The sequence below is a fragment of the Cydia pomonella genome, chromosome 19 (assembly GCF_033807575.1).
Source record: "Cydia pomonella isolate Wapato2018A chromosome 19, ilCydPomo1, whole genome shotgun sequence".
Taxonomy (NCBI): domain Eukaryota; kingdom Metazoa; phylum Arthropoda; class Insecta; order Lepidoptera; family Tortricidae; genus Cydia; species Cydia pomonella.
The window spans coordinates 14,292,151-14,318,157 of record NC_084721.1 but is presented as its reverse complement, the minus strand read 5'-3'; the positions used below and the strand labels follow the sequence as shown (position 1 = coordinate 14,318,157).

Below are 26,007 nucleotides of genomic sequence, written 5' to 3'. Positions count from 1 at the left end.
AACAAAGTATGCATATTTTACGGTACCTTTTTCCGGGGCTAGCTCTTAGAGTACAAGGAATACGTGGTTCAATGGCCCAGACCCTCGTCTATCTGTAGTTTTAGACAATTTACATTAACAATTTTTTTGACTGTTGGCCCCTAAAGCACCATTTACCTTACTTATTTGTTGGTGTATATACATAGGTTGTACAGTACAGATGGACAAACTAGAAAAATTATGAAACTTGGAAAAATTGGGAAATACTTCATAGGTATGTATTTTTGGATAGGAATCAAACCTTCACATTTCGAAACAATGATATTATATAACTATAGATATTCTCATACATAAGGAGGACGAAAAATACTACCATATTTACCTACGAAAGAATCTGTTATGTTTGATTAATTTTCGCATTACATTCGTCTTTGTCATACTCGTTGTTAAACATGAACATGAACTTGTCTCTTCCTCTTTCGGTGGGTTCGTTAGCACGCGCACATCTCTCGCTTGCCCAGGTGCGACTGAAGGCAACTTGTACAATTTGTCACAAGGTAATTTAAAGCGCTTCAATTTTAGAACGCCTCTATAACCTATCTTAAGTTATTATAATACATCATTGTTTAGAAAATGAAAGTTTCCTTTGATTTCTGTGAAATTTTCCTGAAATTTCCGAGATTTTTTCGGAAACTTTCCGTAACTTGGACATCTGTATACCTCTGTGGACATACACCGTGTTTTTATTTAACTCAGTTAATCTTTGTCTCTATTAATGTCTCTACCCTCTCTATATATTTACGAGATAGCCGTATTTGTCCAATTACAAGCAATACTAAAAAAATGTTGATAGTAATATAGAACAATCGGATGACAAGGAAAAAAAAACCTTAGAATGTACAGTCAAGTGTAAAAATATGGGTCCACGCAACTTACTCAAAAATATGTCCCAAAGCTATTAATTCGCCGACATAGGTGCTATGGGACATATTTTTGAGCAACGGGTGTGCACCCATATTTTTGAGCAACTGGTGTGTACCCCTATTTTTGAGCAACTGATGGTGTGCAGTTGTGGACCCATATTTTTGAGCAGCTTCTGTGCACCCATATTGTATATGTAAAAAGATTTAATAAAATTCCTAGAGATATAAAAAAGCGGCCAAGTGCGAGTCGGACTCGCCCATGAAGGGTTCTGTACCATTTATGACGTATTAAAAAAAACTACTTACTAGATCTCGTTCAAACCAATTTTCGGTGGAAGTTTGCATGGTAATGTATATCATAAATTTTTTTTAGGTTTATCATTCTGTTATTTTAGAAGTTACAGGGGGGAGGGGACACATTTTACCACTTTGGAAGTGTCTCTCGCGCAAACTAGAACAGTTTAGAAAAAAATGATATTAAAAACCTCAATATCATTTTTGAAGACCTATCCATAGATATAGATACCCCACACGTATGGGTTTGATGAAAAAAGTTTTTTTGAGTTTCAGTTCTAAGTATGGGGAACCCCCAAAATTTATTGTTTTTTTTTTCTATTTTTGTGTGAAAATCTTAATGCGGTTCATAGAATACATCTACTTACCGAGTTTGAACAGTATAGCTCTTATAGTTTCGGAAAAAAGTGGCTGTGACATAATCGGACAGACAGACGGACATGACGAATCTATAAGGGTTCCGTTTTTTGCCATTTGGCTACGGAACCCTAAAAATCATCCTAGCTTTGCCATCCTAGAGAAATAACGGTATTTTTTCTGTGAATTTTTATTTCGGAAGAAAACGTTTTCTATTAACTAAATCTAAAAAGTTATGGCTTTCGGACGAAACTTAATTTAAAGGATGTGTGCGGTATAGTTTTTGTATATATGTAATATATATTATAGAATATATATGTATTTAGTTGTATATATGTGTATATATTTGTTGTAGGTCATATACCATTGCATGTATATTGTAGGTTGAAATAAATACCTCTTCTATTTTATTTTTTTTTGCGTCACTTTGTACAGTACGGATGTCTACCGTCTCCAATTCTCCCTCAATTGCTCAAAGGTTAACTGGAAGAGATCCCTTAAAGGGATGAGTTCGCCTTTGTACTAATGATGAGTGTTTTATTTCCTGTTTTGTTTTAATTTCTGTTCAATAAAAAGTTTTACTACTACCACTAAACAAATCACTTTGATTTTGATGTTGATCGCTTCAGCATAACATATTCCAGGTTTATAGGTATCGCATTTTCAAAAAAAAAAAAAATTGTATTGTAAATTTCGAAAAAAAGGAAAACCTTATAACCTAGTTTTTCATTGTGTCAATAACATACCTACTAAGAATCATGGAGAATGGAAAATATTTAGAATTGGAAAAACATTTTTTTTTGTATGGACTATCACGATGTACCTATGCTTCCCTCTTAAATGCTAAGATTAAGTTATAGTTTAATGTAAGCATTACATTTAGTTTAGTAAAAATACATCCTTATTTTGTATGACTTTCAGCCACGAAATTTAGATTTTTTAATTGCACGCTCAATTAATTAGAGTAGAGTATATAATTAAAATTGTAACAACTTATTATAACCCCTATTTCGCAAATATGCAATTATTCATTAATTCAAGCTTAAATTAAGTTGTTTTCTGGTACGAGCCGGGATTCGAACCCACGACCTTCGACACGTTTTACCGCTGGGCTACAAACTATTTTTTCGCATTAGCTTTTACAAAAATAATAAAAAATATTTTTTATGGCTATTTAAAAACAGTAAAATTGCATGTCGGGCCACGCAAAATGGAGGGTTCCGTATCTTTATGCGATATGAAAAAGCCATACAAGGCAAAGGGCGTTGTTTCGCGTCACTTACGACGTTTTAATAAGAACAGATTTTCTATGGACAAAACTCATGAATGGCTCAACCGATTACGTTCTAATCAATTTTGATGGAAAGTATAATATGCTATATTTTCTTAATTAATTTTTGAGTTTTCTATACCTGGTTCAAAAGCCGGAAGGGGGTTTGCAAACTGATGCAATATATTTAATAAGATTTAAGAATAATAAGCATCACTATTATTAATGATGGAATTTTAAACGGTTAAGTGAAATCGGTTCCTTAGTGTAAAAAAAAATACAAAATGAGACAAACCCGGCTTGAACTTACACAATTTAACTGATTACCTATTTACAAAAAACGTGAAAATGTTATAATATTTAAAAAGTTAAAAAATAATTACGCGCCAACGCACACACATGAATGGGGACACATGCGATAGTGCGTGTGTCTGTATTAACAGCACGCTTGGCTGGTTATCAGTGAACCTTATTGCGTGGTAATACGGTTTAGGAATGGGCAGTGAATTGTGCCCACTATGGTACGCGACGGCACTTCACGCGCCCGCGATCCGCGTAGAGTGCACGCGGGAGCATTTGTTGCCGTGCGCATTGCAGATGCGAAAATTCGCAACGATCTGACTTTTTAAGTGTTTTTAGTGTTTTTACGCGCTGGACAGAATCCGGTGCAGGCAGATCTTCCGCTCCAGATGCAACTTTGGTGATGAAGGTCATTAGACATCATGAGGGACCGACCCGGACAGTGAAATAAATGTTTAAGGATAGATAATCAGGGGGCCTACCGCGAAAATCGAAGTTCGTCAATTGCGGGCATTTTTCTCTGTCGCTCTAATTACGTCTTAGTGAGAGTAAAAAAAAATATCTCCGCAATTTGCGAATTTCGGTTTTCGCGGTAGGCCCCCAGGTACTAAAATGGTCGTTTGGTTGGCTAATTAACTACTCTATCTACCTGGTTTCTATTACTACTACTTCTGCTTATTATTATTAACATTTAAGTAGTAAATAACTTATATTTCTTAAATTGTGCTAAGATGGTGGCAAGTGAAACTCAATGTTGATATCCCAGAAGCCAAAAAAGGACAATTGATGCAATCAGACTGTCATACATAGTGTCATGTTTAGTATCTGAGGTACAAAAAGAAGCTTAAGTTAACGGCGATTTGCAAGTTTGTGAACGACATGCTAATTTGCTCGCGTGTATTAGGTATTACGATGTTGCAACGTGCGCGTAGTGCGTGAGAGATTCGCAGAAGCTGCGCTAACGGTGCATTCGCCAAATGGGAATGCCACGTCACGTGCCTTTAAGCGGTTGTTTTATGCGATAGACACATCGTTGAACGCACGCGATCACGGAATGTAGGGAAATTGACAATGCGCTTACCGCTGCGTTACCGTGTATAACAATATATGTATAGTCATTAGATTATCTGTACCCGTAGTGTAAATTTCATTCGATAGCGTGACGTGCCGTACGCGTTTGCGTTAAGTGTCATTATGTATCAGATTTTTGAGTTTCCAAAACGTCCCTCTTGGCGCGCTGTCCAAATTCCCATACAATAATAGACATAACGCAAACGCGAACGCTCGTCACGCTATCGAATAAAATGTACACTTGGGGTTCTGATTAAAAATGGGCAAGCAGCAACGGCAAAAGCATGGCGTTTGACGCTGCGTTTATCACATAAAACAACTGCGCGCTTTTGATGGTAACTCCACTTTCCAGACGAGTGACTAGTATACATCTTCATCATATTTTTTTTACGAAAGCAACTGCCCTTTTCCAACCCAAATAGGAAACTAGGGCTTATTGAAATTTTTCATAGTCACTAACACGTTACATATATGGGCAACTGAACTTTGTTTACTTATGAACAAAGAGAATTAATTGTAATAGAGAGGTAAAGTCTTAAACGTATTGCGCCATATGTTTTGCGGTCACTGAATTGTCAAACGTCAACTTTTGTTACGTACAGCACCATCTCGTTTACCTGTCAAATTCGAAGCACGATTGTCTTAGATTTTACGCATCTTACTCAGTCAATGTATCTTTGCTTGTGAATGAATGAATGAAAATAATGTCCGGCACGTAGGTACTCTTTGCTACTCATATTTTCTAAAATAAGCTATTTTGTGACCGCGGCGGGGAAAACGTCCCACTTTGTCGCTAGCGATAAGGACGAGATTTGCTTGTATCTTTATACGAATAACCTGACAAGGCGTCCTTATAGCAACCGACAAAGTGGGACGGTTAGCGAGCGCGGTCACATTTTTTTTTATTATCGTTTCCATATTAACTATCAGTTTATTAAATAAGACCGTTAAAAAATGTGGTAAAAAACGGATACATATTGTTGTTTCTATTGGACAATAGTGCAATTTAAGTATGTTACTTACCGAGTTTAACAACACACTTACCTAGTAAATTTATTGAAATGACAAGCAATAATTCTAAAGACGACAAAACAAGGTGACAAAGGAGAGGCACTCAGGTTGACACAAAACAAGCCGCAAAACAGCTTGTTATAAAATACCAGCTTTTGAGAGGTAATACCAGAGATTATCTATAAAGTAGCACCTACCTTAAAATGTAAATGTATGGAAGAAAAGGTACTGATTTATTTGCATGACGAAAATCATTAAACTCAATATCGGAATAATGATTGTAACGATTTCTCAAACTTCCGCACCCTATAATTTGCGAACACGAAATCTGCCGACCGCGTGAGAAAGTCGTAACTACATATGGATTCCAAAGGCGCTTACGGCGTTTTTCTTTTGAAAGCTAAAGTGCATCTGCACGGGAGTAAATGCTCCGCAGACGGGGAGGGGCGCGGGGCGGAGCATGCACGGCAGTCGCATTGTGGCCGCGCGCCGGGTCGCACGTGTTTCGCGTTATGGTGTCCGTAGGGCCGTGGCGGCGCCGCGCGCCGGACGACGACGACCGGTCGGAGCCCGGGGCTTCCAGCTCCGGCGTGCCGCGCGCCCCGCCGAACTGCGCGCGTTGTCGCAACCACCGGCTAAAAGTGGAGCTGAAGGGGCACAAGCGCTATTGCAAGTACCGGTACTGCAACTGCGAGAAGTGTAGACTGACGGCGGACAGGCAGAGGGTGATGGCGCTGCAGACCGCGCTGCGGCGTGCTCAGGCTCAGGATGAAGCTAGAGCGCGGGCGGCGGACGCAGGGCTCCACCCTCCCGGGATCGAGCTAGATCGGCCTGAACCGCCAGTGGTGAAAGCGCCGAGGAGTCCCGTGATCCCGCCGCCGCCGCCGCGCTCCATGGGATCGGCGAGCTGCGACTCCGTTCCGGGATCGCCCGGTGTATCGCCGTATGCGCCGCACCCGCCGTCCGCTCCGCCTCCGCCGATGCCGCCGCTCCCGCCTCCGCAACCAGGTAATCACAAATTTGACTTTTTTGTGGTAGAGCTGGTTTTTAACTTGAAAATAAGCTCAATGAATAACGTAGAGCTGCGAAAAAACCGGTTTAAATTTTTAAATAAAACAAGGTCCGATTTCCTATTGGAACACCTTAAGCTGGGTTGGTGACGCAACCGCATTTCAAAATAATCTTAATTTGCAATATAAGAGCTGCGAAACAACCGGTCTAGAAATATGCCTTAAGTAATAAAAACAATACCGCATCTTGCAACTCCCTCTTCTTATTGGACTATCTACTCTCCAGGCTAAAATTCGAGACACCTCGAAATATTAAACGATTGTTTCGTTTGATATTTCTACGCCTAAATACAATTAAAAATGCATTTAACATTTTAAATAATTAATAGACTCGGGCGTTAGTTTGCGGAAATCCTTATCAATTAAGACAAAAATATTACGGGTGTGTAATGTTTTTAATAATAACAATTTGCGAAATTTCATTTTTCATAATTTGAATTGCATAATTTTGATATGCAGAAATTATGATTTGGTATAAAAACAAATACATTAAAACGAATTGCATAATTTCGAAAGTAATTATAGTTTAGTAGCATAGTAATGTATTTGCATAACAGGCAACCAGTATAATGTTCACTCTGTATACTATTTTATACTCAGAACGTTTTTTATTCATGAAAACCAACAGCATAATGTTGAAGGTGTGGTTTCACAATCAAACCACGGCAAATCGTTCATAAACTTTATTTGATTGAGTTTGCTGAAAGTTTAACAACACGGAATTACTAATTAATAAAAAAATACTTAAACATTATATTTGCATGGAACATAATCGATTTTTCTAAGCGTCAAACTTACCTACATCCGTACTTTACGTCTGTCGACATATATCATTTTACCGCAAAGCAGCGGCCAGTGTGAGTTGGAATGGGAACCTCTGTGGTTCCTAAGGGATTCAGATAAACTTCATATAAACGCCTAGTGAAAATGAACAAGCAAAAATACAATTTCCGAGACATATGGTTCTGCCCATATGGTCGCAGTTCTACCTAACACTCCTCCTCGCTTCGCTCGTCGTCGTACCTAACGGCGACCAGCTTTAAAGTTGAATAGGTAGATTGTTGTATAATTTAATAGTTTGATTGACACCAAGTATATCATAGAACACTATGTCACCATTCGTTAAAATTTAGTACTATATTTTAATTATTATACGAAATGTATGTTATAACAAGTAAAATTATTCCTAAGGATTGTTATGAAGAATGTTTTTATGATTATAGAGCATTCTGTCATTAAATTAGTATGACTAACAACTTTATATGTTTTGTTTTATACATAATGTTTATTATGAGTTTCAATAGTAGTTAAATGAAATTATGCTAAAAGTTTGTATTAAAATTGAACGGCACCCAAATATTACTTGTTAATACGAATAATAGAAACGTGCTAGTCAATCAGTGCTAACCCGTTATACGTCCTTACTTGCGTATTATTACATGCAATTAATGTTCCCACGCTCCCACAGCGAAAATAAATACGCAAATGAATATAACAAACTACCACCAAAAGTTGACTATAGCACCCACCTAATTACTTCGCGGATTAGCAAAGTAATATTTTTTGTTTAATTTTATATTTTTAGTTTTTACACATATTTTGTTAATTCAGTTCGAATATTACATTTTGTGTTCGTGTTAACATTTTGAAACGAAAACCCCAAAATTTTTAGAGACAGTAAGCACCCCTATAGGTCTATAGACCAATAATGGGATGTACATACAACAAATCCTGCAAAATAAGTATAATATTTAACTTCAGTTTGTTAACATGTCAACATTTTACCGTAAACTAGAGTCGTAGAGCTTTTAATTTATTTCTTTTAAATTAATAAAAATAGATGGCGCCAAAGTGCCAATGACTTAAGAAAAAACACATAGTTTCAATTTGTTAATTATGTTGAAATCAGTTTCTTTCATTAAACACTTTGAACACATAAAAGACGAATATTATAATTTTAATAAACAAAACGGTAATCGACATTTTCTTTCGATTGCAGAAAATGATATCCCCAAATTACGGGACATTAAATTAAAAAGTATTGCTTGATATCTAATGAAGTAATTACCGTTCTATTAAAATGAGATTTGGAACTGGGAAACTTATCAAGGGATCGATAATAGCGACCTTTTTTTGGCAATCTTTTTTTGGGAATCTCAAAATGCATCTTTGGCAACGGCAATGTTTTTAAGCTCTATATTTTCTCTTAATTTAAATCGGCACGTATTTAACCAGTCAACTAAGTAATCAATTTTCTGTAGCTAAAAAAATAGAAATAAATATTTGAAATATTTATATATATATATTATATTTCAATATAATCATTATTTTAATGCCGTTACAGCATTTGTTTATTGTAAGGCAAGTACCAATTATTTATTTGGCAACTGAATTATTATATTGAAGACTAATTGTAAAGCACATATAAAAAGAAAACGACTATTAATAAAAAAATTAAGTTCATACAAACGTAGTCTCCATTTTCCTCTCTGCATTATGGAAAATATTTTTATGTCATTTGATGTATTTTTACCATAACTGTGCCCCTACGTTAGAATTTATTTTAGATTTTTGATTATTGTAAAAATTAGAGTGCAAAACTTTTAAAATGCTCCTAACTCGAAAAATCAAAGGTGTAGTTGATGTACTACAATAAATTGTATCAAAATATGTTCAATAATGCCCATAAATCCACAAAAGGAAAATGAGGACAACGTTTGTATGAAAAGGTCGCGGCCGCGGTGTATCTTCTTAATTTACAAAATACCTGACTGAAGGAATATGTTTTCCTCCAATATGGTCGGAAATGATCACCTTATTGTAGCAAAAATAGTACGGGAAGTTCTTCATTATGGTCAAACTCAAATTAAAAAAATTCAAACCATTATTTATTTACGGGAGGTTATTTAAAATTTCTCTTGGTGGATACATGTCCACTAAGAGAAACGCAAACAGCCAATTAATATAGCCACGGGCCGCAGTGTATCATCTTAAGCTTAACCAAAAGAGACTTGAAGGAACTGTCATAGGGACCATTATTCGACCCGAGAGGTTTAGGGATGTAATCCGGATCCAACCGGACCGGAATATCCGGACCCAACCATTAAGAAACCAGGATCCGGACGCAGTTCCGACCGATCGACAATACGATTTGGAGTCGATAATACAGGAGGCGCAAGCATTTTAGGAATAACTTTACAACTAGGGAACAAATCAAATTATTTTGTTAAATTGCGGATTTAAGTAGGGCTGTTTTATAAATATACCCGTTTTTAGAGAGAGAGAAAAAAGTTTTATTTTGGAAATATGTTCATTTATTTTTCTTTTAGCTCTAACGCTATTCCAGTTTGAGCAAGCCATCCAAAAAATAAGTTTTCTGAAAATCCTGCAAATGGTCCTCTGTGATATAACTACCTACATTTAGGGCTTACCCTATTATATTTTTTAGGCTAAGGCCTAAAAATTTTAATTATAATAAACATAGAATTAAGTCGATCAACTTCGACGTCGTTCACCCAGATATAAATTATTCAAATGACCTATCAAGGACGCTTATCAGCGCTTACTTTGTGATAAAAGTAGCCTAACTTATCTTCTACGACCTGCCTTATTGACTCCCGAGTTGAGACCGATATCAGAACGAGTACAATTACTTTTGATTACTTAGTATTTATTTACTACACGGTATTTTACGCGATTAAATATTTATAGAGTCGGACCGAGTCTGCACAGACATTGCGGTGACACTGTGGAAGGAAGCTTAACGGCCTCCTGGGTCGGACCGAGTCTGCACAGACATTGCGGTGACAATGGGGAAGGAAGCTTAACGGCCTCCTGAGTCGGACCGAGTCTGCACAGACATTGCTGTGACACTGTGGAAGGAAGCTTAACGGCCTCCTGAGTCGGACCGAGTCTGCACAGACATTGCGGTGACACTGTGGAAGGAAGCTTAACGGCCTCTTGAGTCGGACCGAGTCTGCACAGACATTGCGGTGACACTGTGGAAGGAAGCTTAATGGGCCTCCAGGCGTAGTCGTTAGTAATCCTGCCTACGAAGCTGGAGGTACCGGGTTTGAATCCCGGTAAGAAGGGCATTTATTTGTGTGTTTATCACGCTGAGCTTAGAAACAAATTAAAAGTGGAAAATATCACTGCCTTGGCTGAGACTTGAACCCACGACCACTGGATCGCTAGCCCAGTGCTCTGCCATCTGAGCTACCAAAACCGTATAAATTCAGCGAATATTTCCACCATATATGAGCCTTAGGGAGGATGTATTGGATTCAAGGCCCACCCAAGATACTGAATTTTTCCACTTTTGATTTATTTCTAAGCTTAATAGGATTCTTCGCTGATGTTTCTACTTGATACAATATGTGTATCACGTTGTTCCTGAGTTATTGGACGTTATTTATGTATCTTAGGGCCTGTTTCACAATGTCAAAGTAAAGTCCTGAAAAAGCTACTTGCCACTTATCTGGCGAATGAAGACATCGTTGGCGTTTCACAATCTTCAAATAAGCTTAACTGGGAGATATAGTGCTAAATTTTGCGGTAAGTTTTATGTGGCAGTTAATTTATTTGTTAATTAGCTATCCAATACTTTACTCGGACATTGTGAAACAGGCCCTTATATGTTTATCTATGTAAGTAGCAGTGGCGGCGCCAGGCGCGGATACAAGATTTGGCTTAGGGGGGGGGGGCCATTTTGAGAAAATCATATATTTTTGCACAGAAAATAAGGTAAAAAAAAATTTACTCAATTTAGTAATGTGAGAGCCAGGGTTTTAGGGGGGGGCCATTGCCCCTATGGCCCCCCCCTTGTATCCGCGCCTGGGCGGCGCGTCACAAATGTTCGTAGGGAACCCGGAGCTCATTTTGCTTTCCTTTTCTCCATTAACCGATCGTGAAAGTACTCAACAGGCTGAAATTAGACAAACCGGTGGGAATCGAGTTCTTTGAACGATCCGCCACTGGTAAGTAGGTATATCGTTGCCTAGTGCCCATAGTACAAGCTTTGCTTGGTTTGAGACTAGGTCGCTCTGTGTAAGATCTCATACAAATAGACCTTGCCCCACAGTAAGCTCAATAAGGCTTGTGTTATGGGCACTAGACGACGATATACCGTGAACCAACATATAGCGACATCTATTAGTTAATTCGGTAACTTTCATCCAAAATGGATACCCACATTCTATATCAAAAATTCATTTCTGACGTTAAACATAGAATAATTAATAGAGTAAGGCGTTACTTTGCGAAATCCATATTAATTAAGCATCTAGTATGGAGCGTCTAAAAAATCTTGTTTAATTTTTAATTTTAATAGAGTTGAATATTATAGCTGCCATACCTATAATGGTTTGTTATATTTATTTGCGTATTTATTTTTGCGGGAACATGAATGCATGCAGGCATGTAAAAATACGCAAGTAAATATAACGGGTTGGCACTAATTGACTAGGATTAGCAAAGTAATATTTTTATTTGAACGAAACATTAAAATAGTTGATTGTGTATTTAGAGCGGTAAACAAGAATTTACGAACAAGTGCCAATTAAGCCCAAAGCCGAATGCCGGGGCATAATTATAAATAAATAAATAAGAATTGGATATTTTTACACAAAAATTAACACGAGGTCGTAATTTTTGTACCGCCCGTGGCACACAATGTTTTTCATCACATTTGTGAGTAAAAAAAACTAAATTTTAAGTGAATTAATTCTTAAATCGGTGACATTTTAAACATTCGTCCTCCATATTATAATTTTTACCAGGTTAAGCATCGGAGGCACAGACCTATCCGCCATCCAGCCACGATTGGAAATTTGTGTAAAAAATATTTGAAACGGCTATTAAATTAATAATAATAATAAAATTCTTTATTGCACACTACATAAAAAACATATACAGAAATTGAGAAAATATATACATTAAACACACACGGCGGGTAACAACAGGCAGACTTATCGCTAAACAGCGATCTCTTCCAGACAACCTTCAGATAGTGAGACGGCGAAACGAAGCGAATTTAACGGGTGGTGCAAAATAAAGAAAAAAGTAGTAAAAATACAATATAATACATATACTACACATATATAGTTATTAATCAAACATGAACAAAAATATTAAATTATAAACGTCAGTATTTTAAAAGTTAAACTCATTTACATCTACTTGGTTCGTATGAATTACTGACATAAATAAAAATATGCCCATGGGCATAATGAAATTTCAAAAAAATCCATTACCTCCCGTGGGCATAAAATATCTCATTCCATCTCAATATGCTGGCATACAATAACACCGTTTACGTGCAAGTGTGATGAGAATATTCTTAAAATTATCTGCTAGCAGATGGCAACAAAAACATGCAAACCTTGACGTACAATATACATCAAACTTGTACACAATGAACGTAATAATCAATTACAATGCACCGATAAGAGATGATAAGATAAAGTGTTGCGCGAGCAAGGAGAGGAACTGACTGAGATGACATAGACAAGGACGGAGTTTATCTCTGTTGCTTTCAATCCATTTATATGATATGTTGGCGGTCTGTGGCAGAAATTTCTAGGTATATCGTGAAACGTGAATGTCATTGTATCGTTCCCTGAGTCGACGGAGCCCCGCTACGCGGGGTTCTATTCCTAGACAAATTTCTTTTCGGGCATCTGAAGCGACTTAACGAACCTATCCTACCTATCTATTGGTTTAAGAGGCAACAGGAGTGGTCATTTCTTCATACAAACGTACTACACTGTTTCCTCCGTGGTTTTTGAAGCTTGTGTTTCAACACAGATTGTGTCGTACTGTTTTGTTTATTTGATATTTATGTTTTTAAAGGTGCCCTAGTGCCCTTCGAATATTCGCAAAAACGGCTTAATATACTAGGCCGCAAAGAGAAGCATCGTATTCAAAACTGACACCAATTAGCCTAAAAAGCAAAACAGTCCGACACAGATAATTTCATTACCATTTAAATTTCAATATTTAGTTACATTTGGTGAAGTTTTGGAGGAGGAAACAGTCGAGTACGAAACATCGTGTTTTTAGATTTTTCGCCTAACCTAGCGTTGTCCTTACCGCACTAGTTTTGGCAGCCGCTTTCGTTAGCGAGACGGACATATTCACCTAAAATATTTAAATCTCAGCTCCTGTATCCTCTTAGGGCCTACGCTAGCTGGCGCGGGTGCACGGAGCGGACAAGCGGGTTAACGAAAAATAGTATGAGCAACGCTAACTGAAGCGGACGCGTGCGGCGGATTTCACCTACAAATAGCACCCGCGTGCGTGCGCAAGCGGCGGGCGTCCGCGTCAGCTAGCGTAGGCCCTTAATGTGGTATGTGACTACCGTCAAAACATTACACATGAACTTTACGATCGGCCTGATTAAATACGATCGGCCGTCGACATATACATGAAACTGACAACAAACATGTACATTTACAATTAGATACGTTATTTAATCGTGCTCATTTACCATACCATAGGCTCATTAATAGTGGTTCTTATGCCACACTTGCTACATAATGAAAGGCATTAAAATACAGTTCAAGATAAATATCTGCATAATAGATTTAGATTTCTTTATTTAACGATGAAAATTACACTATAAATTTGCTACATTCGACAAAAGTATGTTTATCTTCTCATCATGATCGTCAAACATTACCTTATAAATTAAAAATAATAAAATTAAAATTAATTCTGTATCTCAATTAGGATCGTCATGTGCAAAGAAAAATATGTCAAACAATTGAATATAAACCAACTTAATTGGGACCGTGCGCGTTGGAGGGTCTGCCATCTTGTGGCCTGAATCGGAACCATAAACATGTACATTCACACGTCACGTGTTTTCTTGTGCATAGTAGGTTCTGCCATCTTGTGGGCTACATCGGAACAATAAACATCACATTTACGACTCGCGCCAAAAATCTGACGGCTCCTGTGCTGCCTCCTACAGTTCATGCACGCTCCCTATATTCATTTGGAATTGTCGTGAAAATGTCAAATAAAGATAAAAATATTGAAAAATATATTTATCTTCGCACATATCATATACCCTCTATGCTGCGTTCAAAAACCGCAAATTACGGCCAGCATAACGATAAACTGGTTAGAACAGATTTCTTATTTGTCTGTTTTCATTTAAAAACCGCCATTTGATTTGACATTCAGTTTTGGCGTACCGTGGTACTTAGTCAATTTGTTATTCAGTTTAATCTTTTAATTAGTATTTGTATGAAAATAGTTTGTTTTGTTATTTATTAACTAGTTTTCGTATAATACGCTCATATGAGCGTACCAGATATTTTGGAGATTCCGCCTCACATCCATATTTTCCGGTCGTAGCAAGCGGTTCCTGAACACATTATATAGAGCTTATAATATGAGTGTAAATAAAACACAATTGGTGCATACTTAGGCATTAAAACTCTCGTGTGATCCTTTTATGAAACTTACTTCGCTCGTTTCATAAACCTGCAGACAGCCTCACAGATACACATGTTAAACATATAATATAATCCCTTTCCTATAGATTCAAGGGTTAAAATGTATGAATTATTTTATGAACCTTTCCCGAGAGCCGGTCAAAATGTATGTGATCTTTGTCCCACCATAACTTCTGAATGCCTTAACCGATTTAGATGTATAATATATCATTATAATCCTGATATATACTGTGTCATATTAATTTCTAGAAAATTCAGTAATGTCATAATCATAAACAATAAAATTTACTTTTGCCTCCATTATCTGAACACTAACACTACCCACCTAACAAAACTGGACGCACGCCGCACTAATGCGTCATTTCTGGCGGAATCGAAGCGGTGCCAATACCATTATACCCATTATCATAACCGGACTAGATCACTAGACCATTGCCAGATCTGAGTGCCAGTACCATTAGTTTCCTATTCCGACGGATCCTTCAGTAGGTCATCAGAGGGCCTACCGCGAAACACGTTCGACATGTTGCCTGCGTGTCACACTTGCGTACGAATTTACAAGTGCGACAGAGAGGCAACACGTCGAACGTGGTTCGCGGTAGGCCCCTGTGAGGATATGACGTTCATGTTTGTCTACGTGACAACGTGATAAAAACAATGTCCGTCACTTTCGATTGCCTGGCGTTTAAAAGTGACACTTATTTTATCACTTTACCATCTATAATTCGTCTGCTGACGACCAGATGTGTTGTTCCACGGGTAAAGGTACCTCGGTTGGCGCTTACGTCAAGCACCACTGCATTAGTATTGGAACGTCGTTATTAATAACTTAAGCGCCAACCGAGGTACCGTTACCCGTGGCACGACACAGATATCTTAGATTGTATTGTAGCCAAATGTCACAAACATTGGATTGCACTTTTTCTACTCTGTGTACATTATTCGGTAACTTTGTCTCTTAAACTTCTTGGCGTGTGTGTTTTTCTTATACACTAGCCCCCTTATTCATAAAACTTCACGGGCCTGATTTAGTTAAATTATTTTTTATCCCTTTCTTACAAATACATAAGTCAAAATAACAGATAAAGACAACCGATTCATAGCTAATTCTGGCCAGTAACGCGCTTATGAATAACGCCATAGATCTCTACGAGACACTCTTTTTTTTAACAAATGAATCGATGCCGTCGGAAATCAATGGACGTTAGAGCGTTTTCACATTTTCTATATTAATTTAATAATAATAAAAACAAATTGATTTGTTCCCGTTCTGTAATCTGTGTTTTGCATAAATAGCACATAGCAACTGCAAATACTGTAACATACTTAAAATAATTATCAATCGGTGTAAACATGCATGTGTGTGTGATTCAAGACCCGTCTGCAAGGTAATCTGGGAGATAACGACTCGCCGTTGATAACAATGTTTGCGAATGCATTTATATTTGCTATTAGGTATAATTCATCTCTCGACGTTTGTGGGTCAATTTATCTAACCTCTCGCATCGAATATTACTTCAAAATAAATAAACTAATAATAAAAATAAAAATATAATAAGCGTCGCGTCGCTATGACAGTTCCTTGAAGTCTCTTTTTGTTGGGCTTACCTATTTGTAACGTTTTCTGGCTAAATGTGTAATGAAGTTGAGCTCTGGCAACCTTACTTACCGGTAGGAACACAACACTATGAGTAGGGTCTAGTGTTATTTGGCTGCAGTTTTCTGTAAAGTGGCGGTACTTCCCCATTTGGGCTCTGCTCTAGATTTGGAATCATATCCGCTGCGATGTGCCCTACCACACAAAGCGAGATGACGTTCACAATGCTCATACCTCTCTTTTGGACGTAGTTTAAGGACGTACCCGGGTCCAACCTTATTACCTAAATGTGCAATTTCTAATTAAATCAATGTGTTAAACTCCATATAAAAATGAAATGTCATACGGACCATCATTTAACGCGAGAAGTATGAGAAAGTTGAAGTACCTACTCACTATACTCAGATGTTAATTAAATTTTACTAGTTTCTGCCCGTGACTTTGTCTGCGTGAAATGATGAGGATGATTGCTAAAGACTATCATATGTCCTTCCCTGGGCCTCGAACGATCACTATACCAAACTTTCATCTAAATCGGTTGAGCGGTTTAAGCGTGAAGAAATAACATACAGACAGTTACTTTCTTTATAATTGTAAGGATTTATTGACGCAAATAAAATATATTTATATCCTGAAATTTGATTAAAACTTGTTATATCTATAGTATTAAGTTAAACTTAATTATGAACCTGTAATTAATGTTTGAAAATTTACCGAGCAGCAATGTACTGCAAACATTACGAAATACGATCTTTTTATAACTGCCAACAAGCGTTGACAGTTACTTTAAAAAGCTCGTATCTCGTAACTCGTGTGTTGCTTTAAACAGCGAGCCGAATTATTTTGTATGGTTAATATTTTAATTGTATTTCTAAAAATTTCTCTCGATATGTGACGTTCCACGAGTAAAGGTACCTCATGGCGGTTGGCGCTTAGTTGCGCGACGTAATAAGCGCCGACCGCCATTAGGTAGCTTTACTCGTAGAACGTCACATATTGAGAGAAAATTTGTTTAGAAATTTATTTTGTTTAGCTTACCACCTTTTAAATATTCGTCCGTATTAAAATTCCACACAAATAAACCCGTTTTTATTTCAGTAACATAAACAATTTAACAAAAGCTAATGCAGCACTCAAGACATTAAAAAGCTATAGCGGCCATAGTTATAAACTTTACCCTTTGTCTCGCTTGCTCGTGTATCCCCGTCTTGCTCGCTCAAGGGGTGTAGGCCGGGGGTGGGGGCTATAAAAACGCGCCTATGGGGCGGGTTTATGTAACGGTAGTCGTTTATAGTAACCCCCGCTTATGTGGGATGGCAAGGAGCTGTGTTGTATAAATACATAGGAACCATAGAGAAATAAGTAATCTTAAAGTGCTATACTCAATAGTTCTATGCATAGATAAAAACCCATTTATAATAAGTTTTAAGCGAGCTTTGCGAAAACTTATCTTTAATTTAAACTTATTTAGTTTAAAACTTATTAATAATACGATTTACCATATCTCCCATAAAACTTATTATATATTAAGTAAGTTGCCTAACTGATGTATGGAATTAGCACGGGTTTTCTATTCGTAGTCGCTTTCCTCTACAAAGCGGGAAAACGCTGGGATCGGCTACGAGCGTAGCGCTACGAAAACGTTGGTAGTGAATATGTTAAGCTTGCTTATTTGTCTGTGATTGGAATGGAACATATACATATTATAATTACGTCCATAATGGTTTAAATTTATTTAGGGTCGCTCCAAACGATGAGTATATACCTATATATATTGCATTTATTGCAGTGATACTTGCAATTGTTATACTATTATTACAAACTTTTGTTTGTGGTTGATGTGCAAAGGTTTCTTACAAACGGTTTTGCTTTTTGGAATATTTAAGGAACTTTTTCATATTTTACAGGTATTTTGGTCAATCATGGTCAGTAATATCAAGACATACATAAACATAAACAATAAAAAATTAAACCACTGAATACTTAAATTAATTTAATTTTGCATTAGGCATTTGTGTTGTATTTATGAAAATCTTAAAATACAAAAACAAACATTGGTATTTTTTAATTATGGTATCGATTTTTAATGTTCACGCAAATAAGTTAACTATAGTTTTTTGCAGAAATCGATAGCGTCTGGTTGACGTAACTGGTGACCGAATAGCTGGCGGCTTCCTCGCACAACGTATCTGTATTGCGATACAACTAGTAAATGCCGCCGGCGTCCTTGGTACGTCCCTCAAGGGCCTATTTTAGATTTAAGCTAGTTATAGTAATCCTCTGTATATGTGACATTATCTATGAAAAGGGACCTATTGTCGATGGCACTTACGCAGCACTGCGTGACATTATCTATGAAAAGGGACCTTATTGTCGATGGCGCTTACGCCGCACTGCGTTTATAATATGGGAGCATCGTTGATAATGGCGTAAGCGCCACCGATAATAAGGTCCCTTTTCATAGATAATGTCACATATATCCATTACGAGTTGGACTGAGCTTATTCTACATGGCATTTGTAATGACAAAATCCTGATGTATAACATAATGATAATGACATTAAATTAACATAGAAATCATGTTAAATTCACAATTATTGTTTCTTCTCAAACGCTACCTCCAGTTTCACAAGAAACAAAATACTGAACGAGTCGCTAGAATGTTTCTAGATAATATCAATAAAGCATTGCCAATTCCAACTTTACCCCTTTAAACTTAGCGTAGAATCTTGACTGTCACCGCACGTCAAGGAAATGAGAGATGGAAAATTCTGGAAAAACAACGTATTTACAAACTAGTTGGAGATGCTCAGGGTTTTCGTATTTTACCGATATTATGGCTAGGGTTGTGTTACTCGTTTACCTAATGATATGAAATATTCTTTTTCTCGAAAATGGCCGGCAACATTAATTGCTGGTTAAAAATTGGAGGCGAAGTGCATGGTCCCTGTGACAGTTCATGTAAGATATTTTAAGACATTTTTGGGGAGATATCTCATGAATTTATTTAGATATGTAAAAAATAAGGTAAAAACATATTTCTTCAATTATTATCGTTGTTATGTCCAACCGAAAGAAACTTGAAGGAACTGTCATAGTGACCATCATTCGATGCGAGAAGTATAGTATATTTATGGTTAGTTAGAAAAAAAATGTAAAAAACATTGCAGTCAATTTTACAACATACAATTTTTTATTGCACCACGGTAAACACAAAAATAGTTAGAAAAGTTACATTTGTAAATAAATAATATATGTCACATTAAAATGTAATATAAATAAAATAACATGCAAATTCCATTATTTACCTTCGTCCAAATGTAATAAATTTTTAAATGTTTTGAAAAAAGGAGCCTTATTGCCTATTATAACCGCGAATTTTTCGTAAATCCAAATAAAAATAGCATTTACGATTTTAAGACATACACACGCACGCACGCACAAACGCATGAACGAACGCACGCACGCACGCACACACACAGTACACACAATCATATAATATAATAGAAAAATATTGGCGCGATTGTTCGCCCATACAAGTTTTGAATTTCGTGCCTGTCTCGTACTGCCAAAGCTGGCTTGCCAGAGTATAATACTCAAGCCTGCAAATTGCTTCATTACATCGACCATAACATAATGTACTATTACCGGTACAGCGTAGCCGGTAGTGACTACTTGCGAAGCTTGAGGTCATGGCACAGGGCAGACACGTCACAGTACGGAAATCGTTTTAGTTTCTATGTGCACACGACGTGTCCGTATACGGAACAATCTGTGCTAAGTTCTGAAAAAAAAATTTGTTTATTTCAAGAAAACTACAATTTATGGCCTATAACTTAGCAAAATATACATTTAATAGATTGTTATTCTTGTGCAATAAAGTGGCATACATATACACCGTGTTTTTTTTTAATTTCCGTTAATTTCAAGGGTGCATCCCTGAGCTTAAATTAAGTAACTTTCTCAAAGACACCGGTATTCTAATTAACTCCATTTCGGAGATAATAAATTATTACTTTTTATCTTATAAGGCCCTTGCGAACATGTACACTTCCCTTAAGGCCTATTTACATATTGATTAGTGTTGTGTACTAGTTAATAAATACATTTGCTACTAAACGTACTATACTATCTCGGACGATCGATGTTCGAAATGACATTGAGATGTCACAGTTTTAAATAATTTAAATTTTTTGGTTGAGTTAAATGTAATACCCCTGTTACAACTACGCTATATGCAACATTTAATTACTTTTTATAAAAATTAAAATAATTAAAAAAACTTTTTTTTTTAAAGTAACTATGCCATTTAGTTTTCTTAAATGTACTTACCGATACCCCGAAGTTAACGGAAATCAATAATCGGTTGTTACATAAGTATAACGGATATAACTAACGAACCTGCTCACAAAATTTCACGAGTATCGATTGAGTAATGCGAGGATTCCTTGAGTGCAGCCGGACATACGAAAGCATCCTTCAAGAAAGGGCATAATTGTCGTCGCGCGGGTTTTTAACTTTCTTCTCAATTACTCTCCAAATATATTTTGTTGAAAATTTTCCTTATCAGATCCCTGGGCCAAGGGATATATATAAATTATTTATTCACGACCAACTTGGATCATTATGTGTTAGTGACAAATTTTATCTTAATGCTAATGTTAATATATAAATATGTATTTAATTATAGCAAACTATATACTATATTTGAGTTTCTAAATAAAAAAGCGGATTCAAGAAAATCCGCCTAGGTACTCACTTATTCCTGCGCACATGAGTCATGCAGCAGTTATTTAAATATAGGCCATCAACCCTGTCCGCAAGCATGGTCAGGATGCTGTTGGGAGCTGGCCCGTACTCTGCGCACCAGGGATGTGGCTCGCTTGCGCATCGTGGTGTAAAAGCAGTCTACCCGCGCTTCCGCGAACATCCCTGACGCGCTACAGAATCTAGACAACCCCATCAGCACCCTGTACGCGTTGTTATATTGAACGCGCAGAGCATTGTACCGTTTATACGTGTAGTCTGCCCACAGGCTGCTTGTGTAAAAACTAGTACAGTAGGCTCTGAATAAACTGACTTTAACTTCTTTTGAGCAATGAGCAAACCTGCGGGCTATCATATTCGCTCTGACGGACAACGCTCTGCGCTCGCGCTCAATATCCGCATCGTCTTTAAGGTCAGCGCTCACCACATGTCCTAAATATTTAAATTGATCAACGATATTTAGCGGTTGGCCATTTAATCTAACAGGTGGGAACACTGGCGGGCATTTACCCTTGACCTTAAAAATAACGCATTCGCTCTTGCTGACGTTGTAGACCAACCCATGGCTCGCTGCGTATCGTTCACAAATAGAGATAAGTTTGGCGAGCCCACACGCCGAGGCGCTGAGCAGTACCATGTCGTCGGCGTAGCTTAAATTGTTGACGCACACTCCATCTATGTAACACCCAACACGGGTACTGCTCAGCTCCTCTATAAGGGCGTTTACGTACAAGTTAAACAGTTTAGGCGAGGTCAGCCCGCCCTGCCTCACGCCACATTCGAGGCCGTACGGTTGCGAATATGCGTCCGACCATCTCACGACATTGACCTGGTTTTGGTACCAATATTTAAATATACCTTGCACATCAACTGGCATTTTTAGCTCATCCAGCTTTTGCCACAGAATGTCATAATGAACCAGGTCAAATGCCTTGGATAGGTCTAGGAAGCACGCATAAATCGCCGTTCTTCGGTCCGTATAGTACCTGACTGTAGTACTGAAAAATATAGTCAGGGGTCACTTGAGTACTGATTTCCTAGACCCAGTCAGGGCTCTATCCGCCTTTGCCTTCGGCTATACCACTATGAATTTTATACAAAAATATACTGCTTTGGTATGCAGGGTAACCCACAACTAAAAATAAATGAACATTAGACATATTTTCGCGGTTTTTTTATAAGCCAGCTTTAACCTTTTAAGGTTTTGGTTTGGAGTCTCCTGTTGTAAATACAGTCTAGTTTTAGTGTGATTTTTTATGCCACTTGCCCTTGATTAAACGTCCAAAACAAAAAAAAAAAAATCCAAAACACAAAAAATAAATAAATAAATATTATTACACAAATTGACAAAGTCCCACAGTAAGCTCAATAAGGCTTGTGTTGAGGTTACTTAGACAAGTAAGTAAGTAAGTAAATATTCTTTATTGCACCAACAATTATACATACAACATTTAACATTAAAACAACAATAACAACATTTCGGTTTATTTAATTTTAACATTTAGACAACGGTTTATATAATATATAAATATTTATAAATACTTAAATATGTATAAATACTTAAATACATAAAAAAAATCCATGACTCAGGAACAAATATCCATGCTCATCACATGAATACTTACCAGGCCCTTACCAGGATTTGAATCCGGGACCATCGGCTTCATAGGCAAAAAAAAACTATATTATTGCGTTAGCCCCCTCAAATGACAATGACCCGGAGGGCTCCGAGGTCAAAAACTTACATTTAACATAAGCATTCAATTTCATCGCCAAAATACAAAAACCAGAAACTACCTTTTGTGACGCATGGGCCTTGTTTGTGATGACTTCAATTGTGACGTTCCACGGGTAAAGGTACCTTATGGCGGTTGGCGCTTACGCTATAATTAGCGACGTTCGAATACTAATGCGGTGTTGCTCGACGTAAGCGCCGACCGCCATTAGGTACCTTTACTCGTGGCACGACACAATTGGCTACCTACTAATAATGCAGCCCTGATGGTAGATAAGTACTGTTTTGTATGAAGATTGACTTTATTACCAATTATTATTTTTATTCACTAAAACGAGACTTCATCGCTGTCTAAGTACGTTGTTTTTTCATCTTTTAACCGTTTTGAGCGAGGTTAATACGTAGGCCATACTGTGCAACTTACAATGAAACTTTGAAAACAGGGAAAAAAGTTGGCTGTTTCATACATACATTTTGGCTGATGTTTGTTTGTTTGTAGCCAACATTTGAATGATTTGTGTGATTGTTTGTTCTTTTTATGTTATTTGAAAATATGGAACGCGATACATGATTTAATGAAGTACTTAATTTGTCTCAAAAGAAAAATGTCGCACAGTTAGATCTGATTTTACATTATTTCGCCTAAAAACATACACCATTTACCTATTTATTACACCCTATATTTATTTTGGTATCCTCTTATTCCTTATATTTTTTTTAATAATCGTATGGGATTAGATTTTTTCAACACTTATGCGGCTGGTTTTTTTTTTTTAAATAAATACTTATGACTTTAGACATACAAAAGCTTCGCTAAACTGAAATCAGTTTGTTAGCGAATAGTGAGCTCTCCATTATTATTATAATTAATACTCTGTGCTTTATATTAGGTACCTACAGAGTATAATTTTAAAGAAAAAAAAAACCGACTTCAATGAGGGAGACCGGTGAAAGAACGATTATTGTTGATTTAAGATTTCATACAATGAAATTAAAAAGACAGCGTCCTACGCCTACCCACCTTGACACCTTTCAGATTTGCCCTATGGTTGACTGGTAAGATACCCGCAATAGGGTATTCGACTGTATTTAAGATAAATTATTTAACACCATGCATGAAATAAAGCACCAGATAATTATTAAAAAAACTAAATAGGATAGAAATATAAAAATGTGCCTTGAAAACCTAACTGCTTGGCAAAGAGAACAAATTGCCAAACGTGAACTATGCATCATCGAAGAGTTCCGTTCTGTTCATCATCAGCAGTTCCACTTCATCAAATGTCACTTTTTAAATGTAAATGCTTGATTTATTACAGAAAATAGTGAAAATACAGAAATCATTATAGTATGCCTTTCACATTTGAAGAGTTCCCTCGATTCCTCATGGATCCCATCATCAGAACTGAGTTTTGACAAAAACGGGACCAATCTGTATATATATAAATTCAAACAAAAAAATAATTTTCAAAATCGGTTCAGAAATGACGGAGTTATGGAGTAACAAACATTAAAAAAAAACATCCAACCGAATTGATAACCTCCTCTTTTGAAATTTTGAAGTCGGTTAACAAAACAAACTTCATATAGTATACTTAGGTTAAGTTTAAACAAAATTCCCACGTCGTTCAGGTGTGCGAGAGGGACATCGTGATATACGTGCATAGCACTTTCATACTCATACACCGAAGCTAATTGCGAATTCGCATCAGTATGTTAATCGCGTAAATTTGACAAAAACAGGCGCCCACAACTTCGTACTTTTTGAAATGGGAGGGGATGCATAAGACGCTTATTATTGACTTGTCAGACTTCATTCGTTCATCCATTCCTTCCAAACGTCTTATCTTTGCGGTTTTTAATTCAATTAACGTTTGGCAACATTCTTCGTTCATTCACGAACCGATTTCCACTCCACCGACATTACCAGTACAACTTGACCCCGAACTTTTTCACAAACAGATATCATTGAGGTTCAGTTTTATTTTGGACAACGTTTGTTCTCTCGGTTTTACGACAGTGCCATTCAAAAATCACTTCTCGTGATTGCGGTTCCCAATCTTTGACAGTAAAAACTTAATTCGCTACGGTAGAAATGTTTTGGTCACAGTTTTTAAGGCTAAGTCGGTGCATGCAATAATGACTGTCAAAACTTGCTGTTATGTGAAATTAATTGACAGGTGGGACTTTATTAATGTGAGCAAGATGCACTTGCGAGTCGCGGTAATTTGCAAATCAAGTTGACATTTTTTAGGGTTCCGTAGTCAACTAGGAACCCTTATAGTTTCGCCATGTCCGTCTGTCTGTCTGTCCGAGGCTTTGCTCCGTGGTCGTTAGTGCTAGAAAGCTGAAATTTGGCATGGATATATAAATCAATAAAGCCCACAAAGTCGTAGAATATAATCTAAAAAAATTTTTTTAGGGTACCTTCCCTACACGTGAAGTGGGGGTGAATTTTTTTTTGCTTCAACCCTACAGTGTGGGATATCGTTTGAAAGGTCTTTCAAAACTAATAGGGGTCTTCAACAAACATTTTTTGATAAAGTGAATATATTCGGAGATAATCGCTCCGTGTCAAATAAAATGTGCCCCCCCCCATCTAATTTTTGAACCATACGTCAAAAAAATATGAAAAAAATCGTGAAAGTAGAGCTTAAGAAAGACATTAAATGAAAACTATACCGGACATGATTAGTTTAGCTGTTTTTGAGTTATCGCAAAAAGTTTCCCCTTCATAGTAAAAAGACGTACAGTTCATCCACAATTCATCCCTTGGCATATTGTGACATAGCATAGCTTATTGTGACGGAAGAGTAACTACGGAACCCTACTCTGAGCATGGCCCGATATGCTCTTGGCCGAGCCGTCGTGTTAGAAAAACCGGCCAATAGGGATGCTGACGTAATTATTTCACGTAATGACTTAACTATGTAAAAATATATTCCATAATGTCAATACCCAGAGAGGAAAATGGGGACTACGTTTGTATGGAGAAGCGGCCGTCCCCTTTCCTCTGGGACCCCTTAACGCATGTCATAGAAAATATTTTGTTTAAATTTGAACTTTAATAGCTGTCAAAAGTATTTTGACGACCGGTTTGGCCTAGTGGGCAGTGACCCTGCCTACGAAGCTGATGGTCCCGGGTTCAAATCCTGGTAAGGGCATTTATTC

General features: G+C 37.1%; 1 protein-coding gene and 1 long non-coding RNA gene across 7 annotated transcripts in view; one reads left to right on the top strand and one right to left on the bottom strand.

Annotated features, from left to right (window-relative positions):
• Nucleotides 1-5,658: 5,658 nt before the first annotated feature.
• LOC133528313 (protein doublesex) overlaps nt 5,659-26,007 on the top strand; it is a 355,787-nt gene continuing 335,438 nt past the window's right edge. For all 6 annotated transcript variants that reach the window (XR_009800982.1, XR_009800983.1, XR_009800984.1 and 3 more), the window contains exon 1: nt 5,659-6,213. Coding sequence is in view for 3 of the 6 variants with exons in the window: in XM_061865655.1 (XP_061721639.1) it covers nt 5,718-6,213 (496 nt within the window). In the remaining 3 variants the exon portion in view is untranslated. The remainder of the gene's footprint in view (nt 6,214-26,007) is intronic.
• The window catches only part of LOC133528327 (uncharacterized), a 240,327-nt gene continuing 228,378 nt past the window's right edge, over nt 14,059-26,007 (bottom strand). Inside the window, exon 3 of the long non-coding RNA XR_009800985.1 lies at nt 14,059-14,234. This is a non-coding gene — a long non-coding RNA (uncharacterized LOC133528327). The remainder of the gene's footprint in view (nt 14,235-26,007) is intronic.